At 35.5% G+C, this 21,835-nt stretch overlaps 3 protein-coding genes across 3 annotated transcripts in view; 1 reads left to right on the forward strand and 2 right to left on the reverse strand.

Annotated features, from left to right (window-relative positions):
- The window catches only part of LOC111051161 (BTB/POZ domain-containing protein 2), a 36,968-nt gene extending 15,565 nt beyond the window's left edge, over window positions 1-21,403 (reverse strand). The window contains exons 1-2 of the mRNA XM_039433431.1: window positions 21,230-21,403; window positions 12,755-12,840 (exon numbers count right to left, since the gene is read on the reverse strand). Coding sequence (XP_039289365.1) covers window positions 12,755-12,796 — 42 coding nt within the window. The 5' untranslated portion in view covers window positions 12,797-12,840; window positions 21,230-21,403. The remainder of the gene's footprint in view (window positions 1-12,754; window positions 12,841-21,229) is intronic.
- LOC111047640 (transmembrane protein 216-like) lies at window positions 7,244-8,129 on the forward strand. The gene has a single exon (XM_039433437.1). It carries the CDS (start codon window positions 7,577-7,579, stop codon window positions 7,985-7,987), a length of 411 nt encoding a protein of 136 aa, XP_039289371.1. The 5' UTR covers window positions 7,244-7,576; the 3' UTR covers window positions 7,988-8,129.
- Window positions 14,196-19,024, reverse strand: LOC120352156. The gene is made up of 2 exons (XM_039431826.1): window positions 18,937-19,024; window positions 14,196-14,722 (listed from the first exon to the last, which is right to left on the reverse strand). Exons 1-2 carry the CDS (start codon window positions 19,022-19,024, stop codon window positions 14,196-14,198), a joined length of 615 nt encoding a protein of 204 aa, XP_039287760.1.
- Window positions 21,404-21,835: the final 432 nt, after the last annotated feature.

Genomic DNA, 21,835 nt, shown 5'->3' on the forward strand with positions numbered 1-21,835 from the left:
TTTCTTATTGTCGGATCCTCATGGTATAAGGAACTTGCCACACCAAGCTCGCCAGTACCGCCGAGGTAGTACCGCTGGTGGTAGTTTTCTCGGCTGAGCACGCCACACCGAAAACGTCCGCTAGCGGTAGTCTCCGAGTAGTGAGTCTATAGTATGGGGAGGGCGTGACTACAGCACTCAGCACTGCGCTACCTCTTCGAATCGCCTGCCATGTATTCAGGTTGAGCGCGCCACACTGAGCTCGCTTTGTCCGCCGTACTACCTCTCAGCGAACTTTTGTTGAATCGCCTAGCAGGCGGTCATAGGTGGTAGTGCGCCGTACTACCGCCGCGGTAGCGAACTCGGTGTGGCGCGCTCAACCTGAATACATGGCTAGCGATTTTTAAAACTTCGCTACCGCCGCGGTAGCGAGCTTGGTGTGGCGTGCCCTTAAGGACCTTAAGTTTAAAATTTCAAGTTAATCGGTTAATTAGGAATGGATTATCGTGTTCACAGACATACACACACACACACCACACACACACACACACACACACACACACACCACACACACACACACACACACCACACACACACACACACACACACACACACACACACACAACACACACACACACACACACACACACACACACACACACATACACACACACACACAGACCAACACCCAAAAATCATTTTTTTTTTTGGACTCAGGGGACCTTGAAACGTATAGAAAACATGAAATTAGGGTACCTTAATTTTTTTGGAAAGCAATACTTTCCTTACCTATGGTAATAGGGCAAGGAAAGTAAAAAGGAACATACCTGTCAAATTTCATGGAAATCTATTACCGCGTTTCACCGTAAATGCGCAACATATAAACATTTAAACATTTGAACATTAAGAGAAATGCCAAACCGTCGACTTGAATCTTAGACCTCACTTCGCTCGTTCAATAATTCAAAAAATCTGGTGTGGTACACTCACACAACTTTCCTTGCTCATTGAACTGTGAGCCTCATTCTTAAACGAAAATAATTTAGGGGAATAACATAATGACAATTGGCGGCAACATATATGCAACTACGATCAGATTACTGTATATGTGTGTATAAAATTGTTTTCAGAGTACTTTTTCCTTTGTGTAAATTGTGAAATACGATGATTTTTTAAAAGTCGTCGAAACAGCTGCTCTACAGATGAAATATCTCGACTATGACTGTGTTCTTTTTATAAACTGCTCTATATCTACCTACCACATACACGAGAAGAAGGCTAATATAACTGTTATATAACTGTCAATCGGTTAATTAGGAATGGAGTTATTAATTGCCGAGGACAGTTATATTTTCAATTCTTCAAGATATCATTACATCAAGTTTTCAGTTTGTCAAGTTTATAATTAGGCTAGTACCTTGCGGAGCACGGGTTACCTGCTAGATCAAAATTTTAAAAAATCAATGAAATGACATAATCATTCGACACCTGCTCTCATACGTACCCTTTGTCCCAAATCAATCACATCTCCCAATTTTGAATTGCCCACCCTTCTCCCGCGCTCACCCTATTTTCGGTTCACCCCAACGGTTTTCTATGGATGACGTCACTGCTACCCTTTCCGATCATAGGGCGACATATGACCCACATATTACAGCTAGCTTTGATTCACACCACTCATGGTTATGACTCACTACACTACACTACACTAGCTAATGTGGGAGCACACAGTCATATGTCATGATTCATAGAATCAACAGTTGCCAACAGTCTGCATTATTGAATAAACACATTTTCTCGAATTTCGAACTTATTTTCAATTTTAGGTGGAAATGTCAGTGAACATTAATTGTAGATATTTTTATGCTCAATCTTTTCCACTTGAATTTTTTTGTTTAAATTGTATCTGAAGCCTGATAATTGGGAATCCAAAATCACACTTTGCATTGATGGGGCAGAGCTCCTGAAATTTTTACAGATATAAGACTTGTGACAGTTGATAGAGCTTATCAATGATTATTTTAGGTATAAATTTGATCAAAATCGTTGGAGCCGTTTTCGAGAAAATCGCGAAAAACCCTGTTTTTGACAACATTTTTGCCATTCCAGCCGCCATCTTGAATTGGATTTGTTCGAAATTGTTCGTGTCGGATCCTTATAGGGGAAGGACCTTAAGTTCCAAATTTCAAGTCATTCCGTTAATTGGGAGATAAGATATCGTGTACACAGACGCACATACACTCATACATACACACACACACACACACACAACACACACACACACCACACACACACCCACCACACACACACACACACACCACACACACACACACACACCACACACACACACACACACACACACACACACACACACACACACACACCACACACACACACACACACACACACACCACACACACCACAACACACACACACACACCACACACACACACACACACACACACACACACACCACACACACACCACACACACACACACACCACATATACATACATACATACAGACCAATACCCAAAAACCACTTTTTTGGACTCAGGGGACCTTGAAACGTATAGAAAACATGATATTAGGGTACCTTAAATTTTTTTGGAAAGCAATACTTTCCTTACCTATGGTAGGTAATAGGGCAAGGAAAGTAATAAAAGTTGTCATTATTTTATGGCCCCTAATGAGAATAACTTTGAACCTATCTGTGCTGTGGTGGAGGTTTTGTTAAAGTAAACTAAAGTGAGGTCCACGTTATAATGGCAGTGTAGAAAGATAGGAGAAAAACGTTGCCGATCCTCTGTGTTGTCAATGCCTTCTATAGACGGTAGCTGATTCAGGTTTATTGATGTAATATTAACGGTTCATTCTCGTTTAAAATAATCAATCATATTTTATTAAGCAAGATATCAGCATAAACAGCATCATATTTTTCAATAATTTCATAATGAATTTTCATAATTAATATGAAGTATTTGTTAATTAATTATCAATTCTACATTGTTAAAAGACGATCTGGCAACAGAGCAGAGCGAGAAAGGGATAGCGCTATCCGCTTTGTTGAATGATAGACAAGGATAGCAATACCTACCTTTGCTAATCAAACACTGTCATTATTAAAGTGCGTACAGCTGTCGCTCTGCTCCGCAACCGAACGTCACTCCAGCAAGCGATTGATGATCGACCGGCGAGCAACGTGGACCTCACTATAGTTATTCATTCAAATAGAAAATTATGTATTCAAATAAACAAAATCGTTTATTACCGGTACATCAAATAAACGACTGTATGTTTGTGTTGAACTTACAAAAATGTGTGTTAATATTAATCGATTCAATCAATTAAAATCTACTACTCAAACAGAAACGTTTGAGCTGTGAATTTACAAACAACCACATAAAAAAGAAGTAGATAATAATATTATAAAACAATAGAATATCAGATGGAAATAAATTGGAAGTTGCATTTTTTCAAATTCCAATTATTAATGAATAATAATTATTATTGAACGAAAATCCCAATTAAATGTTGTAAATCACCCCGAAGACTTCTGCCTTGTTGTCAATGTTTGCAGTCGCAGAAGTCTTCGTGTTTATTTACAGCATTTAATTGGGATTTTCGTTCAATAATAATTAATAAAATATCAGTTTGAATATTAGCCTCATAGGTACAGTATATTGACTCTTGGACCAATCTGTAAAATAATTGAAAAATCTGGTGTGGCGCACTCACACGACTTTCCTTGCCGTTATGAAAATTGATCGCCTGACGCTAGTGTTCCCGCGCATCTCAAGTCTACTATTCCAAGATCTGAGTCAGCTGGTGACAGGACTATAACGCTCGATACACACCAGATCTGCTATCTCTTCATAGTGAATGATCTAATAGAATCAACAGTTGCCAACAGTTTGCAATTTAAATAATAACATTTTCTTCAATTTCGAGCTTATTTTAAATTTTAGGTGAAAATGTTACTGAACATTAATTGTAGAGATTTTTATGCTCAATCTTTTCCATTCGAAATTTTCCGTTTAAATTATATCTGAGACCTGATAATTGGAAATCTAAAATCAAACTTTGCATAGGAGCTCCTGGAATTTTCACAGATATGTGACTTGTGTCAGTTGATAGAGCTTATCAATGACTATTCCAGGTAAAAACTTGATCAAAATCGTTGGAGCCGTTTTCGAAAAATCGCGAAAAACCCTATTTTTGACAACATTTTCGCTATTTTATTCGCCATCTTGAATTGCATTTGATCGAAATTGTTCGTGTCAGTCCGTTAATTGGGAGATGAGATATCGTGTACACAGAAGCACATACACTCATACACACACACACACATACAGACCAATACCCAAAAACCACTTTTTTGGACTCAGGGGACCTTGAAACGTATAGAAATTTGGAAATTGGGGTACCTTAATTTTTTCGGAAAGCAATACTTTCCTTACCTATGGTGATAGGGCAAGGAAAGTAAAAATGTATTCCATTAAAATGAAATTCATGATGAAATTGATGACTGGGCAGCATACGAGTATTATTGTATCATGTCTACTGTAGCCTATTTTTTTTAATCAAAATTTTTATTCACAACTTAAAACAATTGAGGGTCCTGCCAAACCCGAAGGTTTTTCGGCGGGTGGCCAGTTACAAAAAAAAAGAGTTACAAAAGTTAAATGAACATAGACAAAATAAATATGACACTTTAAAGATTTCAAGTACACTATAGACTCTAAATTAGGCTATAAAATGATAAAATGCGTGGTTGAATTAATTTCTAACCACACAATGACTAGTATGGTACCCCCCTCCCCTTGTGATACCAACCCCCACTAGTGATAATGATACATACATACTACCACCCCTAACCCACCCCAAACATTCATAGCAAATAATCAAGTAGCATGAGTGTGAGCCCAATTCAGCAGATTCAATGAAGCACAATAATAACAGGCGGTGAATAAGGCTGATGGTTGAATAGAATAGAATACAAGTAGTGTCTATTCATTAATATGACTTCATAGGAGAGAGTGAGTTTGTGTGTGAGAGAGAGCAGTTTGTTTCAACTGACGCGTGATGGTCACGATTGTTATTCAACAGCTAGCGTGACGTCACGGGTTGCAATTTAGCTGAGGGGGGGGTTGATAGGGAGACATAACCCCTATCGACAGCTCTGATTAGGGATGCTTCATAAAATCGAGTCCAGAATATTAGGCATACGATTTGACGAATTCAATCAACTGAATTGCAGCAACTATTAAATATCTTGAATGCAACCAAGGGTCGTTATCGATAAAATTATACATTAATTACAATAATGAGAACCGAAAGTTACCGGAATTATAATGCACACGTACGTCTATAAATTTAACCATGATTAAACGCTAATTAATGACGTCTAATGTGATGGCATTAGAATTTCTAAAGGATACCAATGAAGTACAAAAATAAGTGCTGAATTCAAGAACGGAAGAATGGTACAACATTGTCATCCGACTGGTTCATTGGTTCCGTTAGATTACGTCACTTGACCGCGGTTAAATATGTCGAAGTAAACTGTAACAGGCCTAGGCTATATTAATTAATTGAGGTGAACTGGTATTTTCTTTTAAATACTAGTCATATACTGGCTATAGGTAATAGTAGAGATTTTGCATTGCATCTTATTATAGGGTATTAGCTTACCGTATTATAATACATAGGCTGTACGGTACGCACAAATCCATTTTTTCATCATTGACTGGGCTATTATTTCAAATTGTAGTTGTAATACGTACAGTAGGCCACCAAGACAAAAAATCTGGTGTTGCGCACTCACACAACTTTCCTTGCCGTTATGAAAATTGATCACCTGACGCTAGTGTTCCCGCGCATCTCAAGTCTACTATTCAAAGATTTGAGCCAGCTGGTGACAGGGCAATAATGCTGGAGACACACATGAGGTCTGCTATCTCTTCATAGTGAATGATTTAATAGAATCAACAATAATTTGTAATATTGAATAATATATTATTATTTTCTCGAATTCCGAGCTTATTTTCAATTTTAGGTGAAAATGTTACTGAACATTAATTGTAGAGATTTTCATGCTCAAACTTGATTTTTTTCGTTTCAATTGTATCTGAAGCCTGATAATTGGGAATCTATCTGCATTGATGGGGCGAAGCTCCTGAAATTTTTACAGATATGGGACTTGTGGCAGTTGATAGAGCTTATCGACGACTATTTTAGGTATGAATTTGATCAAAATCGTTGGAGCCGTTTTCGAGAAAATTGCAAAAAACCCTGTTTTTGACAACATTTTCGCCATTTCAGCCGCCATTTTTAATTGCATCAGATCGAAATTGTTCGTGTCGGATACTTATATCGTAAGGATCTTAAGTTCCAAATTTCAAGTCATTCCGTTAATTGGGAGATGAGATATCGTGTACCGGTACACAGACGCACATACACTCATACACACACACACACACACACACACACATACAGACCAATACCAAAAACCACTTTTTTGGACTCAGGGGACCTTGAAACATATAGAAATTTAGAAATTGGGGTACCTTAATTTTTTTCGGAAAGCAATACCGTACTTTCCTTACCTATGGTAATAGGGCAAGGAAAGTAAAAATACATAAATTGAGGAACTTCATTATGAGAAAATCTACCGTACCGGTACTGAACATATGTTTGCAAAAAAACCATAATATCTGATGAAACATAGTATTGGCTTAACACTACTATATAAATCGCTAAAAAACTAGCAAATAAGGCTATACGCTAAAAATTGAATACAGTAAATGGGAAAAACTTACAGAACGCTCATCCAGCTTCATTTCTTGTTTTGAAGATGAATTTCATCACACTTTTACTAATAAACTACCTGCAATGAAGACAAAATGATAAAACCACAATAAAAGAATACGGTAACTTCACAGTGACAATCAAGATTAAGTTCAATACTGTAGCCTACTCGTACTGGTTGAAACTTGTCGAAACCTCAGAATCATTCATTTTGGAAATATTCATAATTATTATTTTCCAATAAAGAATAATTATTCTTTTAAATTATTATTTCCATTAGTTAAATTTTTAGTTGATATTTTAGAAACAAACTATAACTAATTGCGGTTAATTTTATTATTTAAACAAAGCTTGATCGCTTTGATAGATGTCCGACAACTTTTTCTTGACGAGATAATATAAATTTATATATAAATAAGTGGAATCTTATTCTAATTATAAGCATTCAGTTATTTTCTATGTATATTTTAAAGTATTTTTATGGTAGAATGTAAAAACAATTTAAAAATGCCGCTTTTAAGTCGATTATGCATCAAACATCGATAGCCGTCTATCGTTTTTAGTATCGTTGGCTCGTTGCCAGTCCAAAATCCAAACCAAACAAACAATCTGGGAATTTGTAAAGGTTATGTTTGAATTTGCTTATTGTGTCAATTTAAAACCAACTTCTTATTTATTTTGTTGTTGAAATGACAGTAAGTAAGTGAATGTCTTGTTAAAAACTGTGTTTTTTATTCATTCATTTATTCAACATTAATAACACAACTTATTTTTCGCAAAAACCAAGATGACTTCATCATCACTCATGTTTGAAGTACTCATGTATTTGAACTCATACTATTTTGGAGCTTTTGCAGTTTGTGAACTAATGATGACTGTTTTCAAAATGGTGAATCTGCCTTACCCTAATCGTAACATCGTTTTAGAACTCATGATCATCATACTTTTGTGCTGCATTCAATATGCCAGAATATTTCTTGGCAGGAAAGGAAACCTGACTCAAAAAGCTGGACCAATTATGATGTCCCTGTTTCTCACCATACCTTCGTTTCTAAGTGTGGTCTATCTTCTTCTTTGGCAAACTTATGTGCTGCGTTTGGAGGTGATTTTATGCTACATTGAACTTGTGATGGAATGTTTGGAAAGTGTTCTTGGTGTGGTTTGTATTGGATCATTCTATAAATACAATGACTTCTAACTAATAACTGAATAATAAGATTCTAGTGTGCATAAATTTGAGAGTGCATAATTTTTTACCACAGAATTCAAGACTAAATTTGTAGTCCTACATCTGAGATGTATGACGATATCCTAATATACAAGAAAGTGATACTACTGTAAATAAAGTACCTTCCTACTTTTTATTTTATTGGTACGGTAATTCATATTCTAGCATTTCGTGAGTACAGTTTAAAGTAGCCTACTTACTAGCTGTAATCAACTACATCTCACTGTAACTTCTATTTTACTCAAGCTGAAGCCTTCAGTTTGTTTGTGCAGCATTCACCCAACCCTCTTTGCTTCCCACATTCTAGTCCCAGGACCTTGATATTTATTTGAAAATCAACAAAGATTATAATTTTACAAATCCTTTGGTAGTATACCTACCAATAAAATAAAAGTTTGCGTGTAGGATCTTAACAACTTTCTATTTTTACAGAAATAATTCCCAATTTTTAAGTGTATTCTTATGAATATGACAATTCATTTATTTAGTTGAAAGCAAATCCAATTTGAAATATGTTTATGTGGCACTGTAATAATATTATTAATATGTGACTTGAGACTGAAATGTCATGTTCCTCTATTTTAATTTTGTCTATCGTTTGAATCGCTGATGCAAGAACTGGTTATCTTATGTTACATAAATGTAATAATCTTTATATGTTCCATTATTGAATAACGCAATCATTTATGAAAAAAAACATTATTCAACAATATTCATCTATTGAAGGTTGAGTTTTTAGTTTTAATTTTTCTTTGATAGATTACTATTGCATTCATGTAGAATCTGTAAATGAAAATTGTCAAAATGACAATGTTCATACTAGGTACAATTATTACCGTACCTGTCGAGTTGAGAGCAAGTCAACTTTGAAAATATACGATAGAATTCAATCAAGCTTATTAAACTTAGACCTTCTATCACAGTCTTGCTAGCTTGTTGAGCATATCTTCAATAATTATTACTCTTTCCAAACCAGGACCCGGTTGCATAAAAGCCTTAATCATGATTGAATGCCACGAGAACCAATCAGAGAAGGTTCTTTTAAAGAGGGCTTCTCTGATTGGTTCTCGTGGCATTAATTTATTCCCAGTTAAAATTTAACAGGCTTTTGTGCAACCGAGCCGAAGAGTAGAATAAATTGTTTTTTACTTTATTTATCAATCACCTCAAATTATCAATTGTATGAAATTATTACCTAAGAATTTTTAGTATGTTTATCATAATGCTGTTCTGCTGCACTAGATATACATACAAAAAACTAATTGTTATAATGTATATCTTTATGACTCACTTGTTTTTTGTTCAAATAAATAAATAAATAGGCTAACATTTTCAATGATCAACAAATCATACAGATCGGTTCTTATTAATAGAAGTCCATTATTTTTAAAAATTGACTAGTAACGTTTTTAGTAAAATGTTATCTTTCATGGCCTAACAAAAATGTGACTCGACAATAACATGCCATTGGACAATAATATCTATCATATATTTGATTAGGATTTCATAAAATTTATTGTATCACAAGTGATTCAACTCAAAATAGATCTCATTCCAAGACATATTAAGTGGGAATATTTTCCAAGAGATAATTCAACGAATAAACTGTAGAACTTATAAAAATTAGTTCTACATTTATTAAGAGACGTTTCATCATAAGACTGTTGTTTCTAGTGCCTTGAATTAATGTACTTATAAAGAAGATTTATAATAGAGTTAGATTTTGTAAGCACTAGTTTAAAGATTTTATTATTTATTTAAATTATTTGTTTGTATTGCACTAATGATGTAATTAAATGTATGATATTTTCAAACTGTATTTTGTTATTGTGTTAGTACCCTCAGATATTACCTAATATGAGTATGATTCCCATGCGAGTCCAGGACTTGTATTGGATACGAGACTATAGTGAGGTCCACGTTATAATAGCAGTGAGGAAAGATAGGAGAACAACGTGGCCGAGCCTCTGTCTTGTCAATGCCTGAGTAACTGATAAGGGTTTATTGATGTAATTTTAACTGTTCATTCTTGTTTAAAGGAATAAATTATATTTTATCAAGCAAGAAATTATATATTTCAATGATTTCATAATTAAGATGGAATATTTTGATAATTAATCATTAACTCTACATTGTTGAAAGACGATCTGGCAACAGAGCAAAGCGAGAAAGAGATAGCGCTTTCCGCTTTGTTGAATGATAGACAAGGATAGCAATACCATTGCCAAACACTGCCATTATAACGTGGACCTCACTAAAGATGGTGAGGATGATTTAGGGTGAGACCACATTTGGAGTTTTTCAGGCGTTTTCAGACGTTTACAAAGCTTTGAAGAGAAATAGTATATTTCGCACCTAGGGTCGAAAATGAGACTTTTCCGGCTCGAAATCGTTTTTCAAGTCCGAGGCCGTATAGGCCGAGGACTAGAAAAGATTGAGAGCCGGAAAAACATTTTTGCCCGTGGTGCGAACGCTATTTTTCGCCACACAGAAAAATAAACAATATATATATATATATATATATATATATATATATATATATATATATATATGAGAATAATTGTTTACTAAGCACTTCCGAAAGCAGAAGTGGAAGGTCATAGCTCTAGCAAATCTGAGGTAATCTGAATATCAGGAAATTGTCCAAGTATTTTTAATTTTTTATTCTGATTTGTCTAAATAACCTAAAAGATTATGTTCAATTATGTGGAGGTTGAGTTTATCCATTTTTATTCTTTCAAATGACAATAAGATGATATTATTATAAATGTTTTAATTATTGAATAATGAACACAAATAATGAAAAGTGTTTTGATCAGCTGTTTTATCACCTTTCTTAGTTCCATGTTAGCGGTCGGAAAGGATACTCTTTGCGGCCTTAGCCGAAAAGAAACCTGTTCTGACGTCAGACGAGAGTCGTCTGCAAACAATGTCTTTCAGATCTACGTAGGGACTGGAAAACAGCTGCTTTCTGTGCAGAGTGGCGAAATAATTATATGTAATCAATTTCTTCAATGATTGAAAATGCTTGATCAAAATTTAAGCAACACAGTACAAGGAACATTTCAACAATAATACCCAACCCAATGAATTCAGCGTGATAGACATTTTATTACATTTCAACAATCACAGCACATTTACTATATCAGCAAGCTTAGAGCAACTTTAGAGAGATTCACTTGAAATGGTCAGCATTGTGTGAATACGGAAGCGTTGATGTTTTAATGTAGTCAACTGTCACAAAGATTATTTGTAGAAAAACCACAAAACATCTTTGTTAATTCAATTAATTCACTAAGAAGAGGATAGAAGAAGAAGGAGGAGACAAAGAAATCAACTCACCAAACACATTGTTCACTACACTGTGTGAATAAAATACACAGTTTCATTAATGTTGTAGTTCAAGTTATGAAATGCTGACATTTCAATATGAATCTCACTAGGCCTATGAGTAAAACATGAATTTACCCACATTTCAACCTAGGCTAATTAGTTAGTAACCTAGAATTAGAGCTTACGAGTTAAGTAGCATACAACTATGTCCCACAGAATAATTAGTGGATTAGCATTCAAAATATTAGTACCTACAAATTTTGTGACAATTTTATACCTTTGACAATGGTTGAAAATAATTTTCTCATTGCTGTCACAGAATAATTTAGTAGTATAGCATTCAAAATATTAGTACAAATTTTGTGACAATTTTATACCTTTGACAATGGTTGAAAATAATTTTCTCATTGCTGTGTCATGGTCTTCATTTTTACATAAATAATATTCTTAAAGGTGTTGAGTAGTTTTATGACAATTTAGTCATACAGTACAATATTTATTATGAAATTACTTATGAAATAATGAGATAAAAATCTTCTTATAGAAAAAAGGCTACCTCACACTGAATATGAATCAGTTTATGGCTCATTTTATACACCATAATAATCTATTTGTAGCAGCACATAACAGAAAACACTTTAAAGTTTCATAATATAAAATAATACAGGAGACACACGACATAGATATACTGAAAACACTCAAAAACTTACATTATAATCGGAAATTTTCGACGAGCTATGTCGCCTTTTTCAACCAAGTAGGGTGTGGTGTTGATTTGAACTAAAAAAAATTCGTCGAAATTACCAATTATAATGTAAGTTTTTGAGTGTTTTCAATCTATCTATGTCGTGTGCCTCTTGTTTTAATTTATATAATAATCTATTTTATACTCATGTTTTGGACGAGATCATATTAACCGTTTTTTCAGAGTCAGCAGGGCAGGAAGCTCTTCGATTGGCTGATTGGGTTGGCGCCTGAAAAAACGCCTAATATGGTTTCGCCCTTAGTTCTAGGGAGTCTTTTTCCAATATTAAAGAGTTTTCAAGTTTTTATGATACAAGACCATGCTTTCGAAGTTTTATGAAACACGAAGGTTTACCAACAAAATCTACTCAAAGCTAATACTGCAAATACATAGAATCTAATCTACTACAATATAAAATAAATTATCAACAGGAAGACTAAATTGAAACAATTATTTGGTAAAATAAGTACACATGCTGTATGTTAAATCTATAAACTATGTCTTATCAACAAAATGTTTCAGATTTCTAAATTTTACTACGAAAAAATTGGTAAGCAGAAAACAATCATTGTTCCGTTTGCTAAACCCAACTGTTAAACAATTATTACGGTATTACAACTGAATAGATAATAAACAATTACACTTGAAAAAATACTCACATTCTTGAGTAACAGCTGTTTTGATTCTAGTATAAAGATCATTGTCAGGCTCGGTTTAAAGCAATACAGTTTATAAAAAGAAGCTTCTGAAATCAATAAATCAGAAAGCTCTATTATTTTCTCCAATTTGATTAAAAAACAATTTTATTGAAATTTCTTTCTCATTCACATTATAACATGCATACATTATCTTATATACCTTATATACCTCCTTCTTCATCCATTACCCACATCTGTGGGATCGATGGCGTCATTATACAATAAAAACAACACTTTCATACTCAAGTCAAGATCAAGATGGCAGAAAGTGACTAAGTAGTTAAAATTTGAGTCAGATCATCACTCATGTATTCACGCACTTCATAGTAGGCTCTGACTCTCATGAATCCGGTCACCACTCTCTCAAAATCACGCAAATCCAACTGCTTCACTCCTGCAGGCAGTCTATTGAAGTAGCGTAAAGCTGCACTCCCATAACACACCTGCGACCTCTGAAGACGTACCCTCGGGATGTCAAGCAGCTCTCGATGCCTAGTATTGTGATGGTGCACATCATTCCGAGTCAACAAACCATGCTGACTCTTCTTGACATGCAGCAGGCAGAGAAGAAGGAAGTGGCTGACAACTGTCATAATACCCAGTCTTACAAAAAGGGGCTTGCAGTGTGCTCGATGTTCGCTAGCAGTTATAATCCGTGCAGCCCGTTTCTGCAGCTTAAGTACTTCCACCACCCTTGCTGAATGACCCCACATGAGCAGACCATAGGAGATATGGCAGTGGAAAAGTGCATGGTAAGTCTTACCAGATATGCCTCTGTCACATGTCCCCTCAGCTTCAGCAACAAGAAACAAATTCGCGACAGCCTCCTGGTCACCTGTTGGATGTGGCTAGCCCAGTTCAGTTTTGAGTCCAAGACAAACCCTAACAGCTTTACAGGGTCCTGTTCAGTGGCAGGCTGCGAGACAAACTGCAGATTATGTTTTGTGTCTTGTTCTCATTCAACTGAAAGCGATTTGCCTGGAACCATGAGGTTGAAGATTGGAGATGCTCTGCTGACAGTTCTAGCACATGCTGTAGGTCCACTCCAGATGACAATAAGGACGTATCATCAGCAAATAGCAGAGTCGAGCCGTTGTTGTCCAAGTCATTTATCATTATGATAAACAGGATTGGTCCCAGTATTGAACCCTGTGGCACTCCAAAATTCACAGGAAGTGGGCTGGAAGAAGCTCCTCCAAGAGACACCACTTGTGCCCTCCCAGTCAGGTAGGAATTCAATAGAGACAAAGCTGAGTCCACAATCCCATAGTAATGGAGCTTATCAGACAAAATTCCATGGTCAACGCAGTCAAATGCTCTGCTTAGGTCACAAAGAGTCAGTGACAGGGATTCACCATCCTCAAATGCTGAACCAATCCGTTCAGCAACCCGATTTACCGCATCAAAGTAGACCTCCCTCTGCGAAAACCGAATTGCATGTCTGAAAAAAGGTATTCCTCTCAAAGAAGTCCTCAAGTTGGGGCTTGATGACCGCTTCAACCACCTTACCAAAGATTGGAGTGATGGATATAGGCCTGTAGCTGTTTAGGCTCTGGTGGTCACCCTTCTTGTAAACCGGAGTGGTTCTAGATGTTTTCAAGAAGTCTGGAAAGATGGCAGTCCTCAGGCAATCATTAACTGCCACAGCAAGTGGATCAACAATTTCCTCAATCACCTCACGAAGCATGAATGCAGACATTCCATACACATCAGGACTTTTCGATGGCTTGAATGATTTGACAATCTTCCTCAGGGCCAATGAAGTGATGGGGCGGAAGAAAGAGAGGCGTGCATGCACTGCTGGAACTCGTGCAGCCAGTAGTTCAGCAGGGTCTGCAGCAGCAGTGGGCAGTTCACCTACAATGCTATTCACTGATTCAATGAAGAAATCATTGAATGCATCCGGACTCGCAAACTCCAATTTTCTCACTGGCAAGGAACGATGAGAATTTATAGGTTGTGTGATAGATTATCAACTTAAGTAATTCTTCTATAATCGTTGCTCCAATAAGCAGTTACATTGAATTACATTTTCAAAGAAGCTATCTTTAAAAGCTTTTATAGCTAAATGCATTTCTAATATACAGCACCATAGACAGTGAGTTTAAAACTTCATTTACATCCATAAATTTTCTACCATTTTTGTGCACAATGACATACTTAATTCTAATTAGTGTTTTGTACGCTGAATGTGACAGACACAGCATAAGTGGGTTTTACTATTCTACTTTTTCATTCATGAATTTTACAACATTTAGGCCTTTTTCATTGATAAGTTCACAACTACGGGGAATCTCCAGAAAATTATGAATGGCTCTGAAGATTTTGAATTCTGTGGTGAATGAAAAAAGATACATTAACTATCACATAAAGCGCTATCTTCACTGCAATAAATTAGTTTAAAATGGTAGACTTTGCAGAATAAAGGAACTTATGTGTCATGTATCTGATTAAGAAGGAAGACTGAATATAAGGATCTATCGAAAAGGAGAAATTGAATTTGATAGAAACAATATGAAATAAATTATAGATGAATACAAAACTTAGACTACTTTGATCCTATGATAGATTCTATGGTTGATCTTAAGGTGCGTACAGTTATACGCGCCGCGAACATGAGCAATTCGCTTTCAATCAGCTGATGCCAAGCTTTTTATATCTGTATCTTACCGTTTCTGTAAAAATACAAATATAGTCAGCTGACTAAAAGTGAATTGCTCATGTTTGCGGCGCGTATATCTGTACGCACCTTTACACGGAGGACTATCTTAACAAGTGTTCTTATCTTTTTGTTGAAAATGAAATACAACTCGCAAAATACAACCGAAAAAAGCAATCTTAACAAATTAATTTTCACGTTAAAAATAAATTGATATGGAAAGTCTTAATTTTTTAATTATTTATTTTTCACCTTCAAAAATATTTTTATAAATTTCGTTTTTGTCGATGATTGAGACCAATTATTATTTTGTTTGTTCAAAGATTAATTAAACACTTTTCATTTTTTTCCTATTTCCATATCATTGAACTCCCATTATTTAGTGAAATTATCAATAAAATTGACAAATATTTTTTTAGTGAACAATTCAAACAAATTAATAATTCTCCATCAATTTTTATATTATTTTACAATAAATACTTATACCTAGTAGAATAAATACTTACAACTAAATACACAGTGACATCGCGAAACAAATCCTACATTATAGAATCACAACTTAAATTCAACAACTAGTTTGTAAATTTTTCTCAAAATTGATAAATTAGCACAAATTGAAGCAATAAATTTCCCTCAACCTATATTACAAAATAATACCGCTTTTACACTTCAATAATATTATAAATTAACTAAATTATTCCAAATAACTACTTACATTTGGTAATCCAAGAACAAATAAATACAATTTTTCCTAAAATTTGGTAGTTCATTTGAAGAGTTGCTCTGCTAACTCACATCTAATATAAAGACTAGTCGCTAAAAATAATATCATATTTTATTCAGATCTAGAGTGCTTGGAAATCAATTTTCAAGTTTTATAATATGATATCTGGACAAATCAGATCTTGAGAAACTTATGACTAATTTTATGAAAATCTATTTCTATCCTTAGGCCTCTTACTCTTTGAGAGATATCTATGAATAATTAAATTCACATTCTCAAGACCTGAAGGCCGGTCCAGACGCTCAAATTTACCATCAGTCTTTTGCTCAAGCAATAGTAGGAACATGGAAGTCATTGCGTGTGGACGGTAAAACGGAAAGGTCGTCAAGCTTAAGTCTTCAAGTTTAAAAAGTATCTGTGGACGGTGAAACGGATGGGTTGTCGAGCTTAAAATGCATCGGCCGGGAATCTTTTTCCAGCCGACCGTCCGTCTTTTGCCTACCCAACAAAACCTAAATCGCGTAAAGGAGATAGAGAAATTGTGATTTCAGATTCGGATTCAGCGCCCTCAAATTGATAAAATGCCTCGCGAGTACTTAAAATAAGCAAGTTTTTTTCTCGATTAGAATTAAATCCATTTAACCCATTTTACTTTCCTTGCCCTATTACCATAGGTAAGGAAAGTATTGCTTTCCGAAAAAAATTAAGGTACCCCAATTTCTAAATTTCTATACGTTTCAAGGTCCCCTGAGTCCAAAAAAGTGGGGTTTTGGGTGTTGGTCTGTGTGTGTGTGTGTGTGTGTGTGTGTTGTGTGTGTGTCTGTGAACACGATAACTCACTCAATTCCTAATTAACCGATTGACTTGAAATTTTAAACTTGAGGTCCTTATACCATGAGGATCTGACAATAAGAAATTCAATAAATTCAATTCAAGATGGCGGAAAAATGGCGGATGATTACTAAAAAACCATGTTTTTCACGGTTTTCTCGAAAACGGCTCTAACGATTTTCTTCAAATTTTTACCATGGATAGCTATTTATAAGCCCTTTCAACTGACATGAGTCTCATTTCTGGGGAAATTGCAGGAGCTCCGTAATATTCTTGAGATAAATAGCGGATAATGACTAAAAAACCATGTTTTTCACAGTTTTCTCGAAAACGGCTCTAACGATTTTCTTCAAATTTATACCATGGATACCATTTATACCAAGTTTATACCATCATAGCCCTATCGACTGACATTAGTCTCATTTCTGGGAAAATTACAGGAGCTCCGTAATATTCTTGAGAAAAATGGCGGATAATTACTAAAAAACAATGTTTTTCACGGTTTTCTCGAAAACGGCTCTACGATTTTCTTCAAATTTTTACCATGGATAGCTATTTATAAACCCTATCAACTGACATGAGTCTCATTTCTGGGAAATCGCAGGAGCTCCATAATATTCTTGAGAAAAATGGCGGATAATTACTAAAAAACCACGTTTTTACAATTTTCTCAAAAATAACTTGACCGATTTTTTTCAAATTCATACCCTGTATAGTTATTTATCAGCTCTATCAACTGGCATGAGTCTTTTTCCTGGGAAACTAATGGGGGTTCCACCCCATCCTTGAGAAATGGACTGTGTAACCTCCTCGTGCATGAGGTAGGTAGGTGAGCAGTTTATAAAAAAACACATAGTCGAGATATTTCATCTGTAGAACAGCTGTTTTGACGACTTTTAGAAAAATCATCGAATTTCACAATTATTTACATAAAGGAAAAAGTACTCTGAAAACAATATTATAATATACACATATACAGTAGTCTGATCGTAGTTTCAAATATGTTGCCGCCAATCGTCATTATGTTATTCCTCTAAATTATTCTCGTTTAAGAATGAGGCTTATAGTGACTTTCAAATTTCAATGAGCAAGGAAAGTTGTGTGAGTGTACCACACCAGATTTTTCTTTCTTGATTCTCATGATACTCACAGAATTTGATGTTGATATTATGATGTAGGCCTACTATCATGATATATTAAGATGTACTATATTGTTGATATTAAGAATACTATCTACAAAATTTCAATCCATTTACAATCACTGTGTCTCAAGATTGGCATTTGAACAAAGCCATTTAGCGATTAGCAGTAATATTATTATCTGTCACACAGCCAGTCCCTGAACGTGAACGATGAACTCTACCTTTCTTCCTATTTTTCACACACAAAACAAGAGTGGCCAAGAGTACTAGCTCTTCCATAGTTGATGACGAACTGAGCTTGTGAGCACAAAAATAGGAAAACGGACCTACAAAAGACGGATGCGTGTGGACGCAATTTTACATCCGTCTTTTGCTTGAGTGGAAGACTGACGGTAGACTTGAGCGTCTGGACCGGCCTTAACAAACATAATTTATTTATTTATTATTCACAATTGAGACAACGGGTTTCCCCAAAAATGTCTCCTTGACAATAAAAATTGTACAGATACAAATGAAAAAAGAAAAAAATGATAAAAATAATACAGCCACAGTTAATATAGTACAGTACTGTATTTCTCTACGTGTAGTTTAAGTATCCTACCTAACTGTAGTACAATACTATTCTATCAGTGCAAAAGCTCAGTTTAGTAACTTCTTCGAAATCCACAGTTTCCTCGATTCAAGAGGGAGAACCCTGTGAGGCCCTTTGCACACTAGGCCACCATGGAAGCGCTTCCACGGAAGCGCCACCACGTGGTAGCATTGTCTCTTATGTGTCACTGCACACTAGAGCCACCAGCCACCAGCCGAGCTTCCAGGAATGAGATGGCTCGAGCCGCCGATTTTGTGTCGCCACCAGACTGTCGCGCCACCATGTCATACCATTGAGTATTATCTGTCATTGCACACTAGAGCCACCAGAAAATCATCTCCAGTTCAGTTTCAATTCAAATCAAGTTCAGTACAGTTGTCTGTTCAAGTCAACTCTCAAACACACGAGAAGCTCGTCAAAACTGGAAACACTCATTCTTGTTTACGTATAAAACTTATCGTAATTGTTTCTAAAGTCTTGATAATGGGTGAAAAATGTTCCCTTTGCACTCCTGTCACGTAAAAACGGATGAATCCAAAATTTGCAATTTCTGCGACGGCGATTTCGTGCACGCAGCACAACATATGTCAATAGTCCTGCTTCTTCCACGTCCATTCTTCAACTGATCATGACTTGACTAGTAAACTGGAGTGCTGAGTCAATCGGTGGCTGTAGTGTGCAATGCTATCAAATTTTGATGGTGGCGCTTCTGTGGAAGCGCTTCCATGGTGGCCCAGTGTGCAAAGGGCCTTAGGTAGTGGGATTGATTAGTGAAGGAAAGAGCATCGGGCCTCTCTGTCTTCGAGAGAGAGAGAGAGCCTGTAAAAAGTAATATCTCTCAGACTATAAGTAGTACAATAAATTGTACTTCTGTTATCTGTAGCCTATCGTTGTGTTTATCGTACGTTACAAACTCGTACGCATTAAATTTGAATTTACATTCTACGTTCTATGGTGCCAGTCTATTTCTTAAAGTGACAACCTAGCCTTCTTCAAATCGATTTCTTCACTCGTTCGTATTAAATTTGAATTTACATTCTGCGTTCTATAGTTCCAGTCTATTTGTTAGAATGACAACCTGACCTTCTTCAAATCGATTTCTTCACTCGTTCTTATTCAAATTGACTCAACATTCTACGTTCAATAGTTCCAGTCTATTTGTTAAAATGACAACCTAACCTTCTTTAAATCGATTTCTCCACTCGTATTAAATTTGAATTACATACTACGTTCTATAGTGCCAGTCTATAAAGTGACAACCTAGCCTTCTCGAAATCGTTTTTCTCTCGTTGGTATCATTTTGAATCAACATTCTACGTTCTAAAGTGCCAGTCTATTTCTTTTAGTGACAATCCAGCTTTCTTCAAATCGATTTCTTCACTCGTTCTTATTAAATTTGAATTTACATTATACGTTTTATAGTGCCAGTTTATTTGTTAAAGTGACAACCTAGCCTTCTTCAAATAGATTTCTTCACTCGTTCGTATTAAATTTGAATTTACATTCTACGTTTTATAGTGCCAGTCTATTTCTTAAAGTGACAACCTAGCCTTCTTCAAATCGATTTCTTCACTCGTTCTTATTAAATTTGAATCAACATTCTACGTTCTATAGTGCCAGCCTATAAAGTGACAACCTAGCCTTCTTCAAATCGATTTCTTCACTCGTTCTTATTAAATTTGAATTACATTCTACGTTTTATAGTGCCAGTCTATTTCTTTAAGTGACAACCTAGCCTTCTTCAAATCGATTTCTTCACTCGTTCTTATTAAAATTTTAATCAACATTCTACGTTCTATAGTTCCAGTCTATTTGTAAAAATGACAACCTAGCCTTCTTCAAATTGATTTCTTCACTCGTTCGTATTAAATTTGAATTTACATTCTACGTTCAATAGTTCCAGTCTATTTGTTAAAATGACAACCTAACCTTCTTCAAATCGTTTCCTTCACTCGTATGTATTAAATTTCAACGTAAATTATACTTTCTATAGTGCCAGTCTATTTGTTCAAGTGGCAACCTAACCTTCTTCAAATCGATTAATAAATAGCTATTTATGTATTAAGAGCGTAATGCGCGACTTAATCGCTCGCGCAAAACAGTTATCACGCGACGCGAAGCGGATAATTTTGCAAGAGCGATAAAGAAGCATTACGCGCGAATTACATACAACATTTTTTCTACAACTGCACAAACCTGTTAAATTACTTATATCTAAGTAATAATAATTTTATTCGTCTTCACTGATATCCATCATGGCTGCTTAAGCAGAACCGGCACAATTACCGACTTTTTAGGTTAAGATCTGACCTACTTTTGGCAAGCTGCTTATCATCAGCTGATAAGCGAGCGTAAAGAAATTCTTCTGCGTATGCGCAGATGGTTTGCGAGCGAAAAAGTAGATTCTCCTCAGAAATAAGCTGTTTTAAGAGGAGAATTGAGTATATAAATTCTTTTTTTACGCGCAGTTGTAGAAAAATTAAATTACCTAATAATTTTAAACTTTCGTGGTGGATCCGTTCTGCATGCGTCGCCTGAGTGCTCTGATGCGTTGGTTGCAATAGATGCGCAAGAAAAGAGACGAAAACACAACGGCTATTCCCAATACTCCAACCACTGAGATGGGATGCTGGTAGATAAGACAGGACAGTAGGATGGCCAGACCCTGTTCAGCAGAAAAACAAAATCTTTAAGCAAGTCACACAGCAATAACGCAACACAAGATCAAAATAAGTTATAATAAGGCTCAACTCACACTTACGCGACTCAAGTCGAGAAGAGACTCAACTCTAGTCGAGAGCATATGTTTCCAAATAAAGTAGAAATAATTATAGATTAGAACTGTAGGCTTCACTGGAAGACTTTAGCAATAAATGTTAGGATAAGAAATAAGAGAACAAAATAATGGTTAGTCCTAGTGACTAGGTTTAATAGAAATAATAATAAAAAAAAATGGTGATACCCAGACCAGTCGATTCTAGTCTCCGCGACTGTCAGCATTTGAAAACACATGCTATCGACTAGAGTCGAGTCTCTTCTCGACCTGAGTCGCGTAAGTGTGTGTTGAGCCTTAATCTTCAATAAATTGAAGATC

Source organism: Nilaparvata lugens, chromosome 7 (assembly GCF_014356525.2).
Source record: "Nilaparvata lugens isolate BPH chromosome 7, ASM1435652v1, whole genome shotgun sequence".
Lineage (NCBI taxonomy): Eukaryota > Metazoa > Arthropoda > Insecta > Hemiptera > Delphacidae > Nilaparvata > Nilaparvata lugens.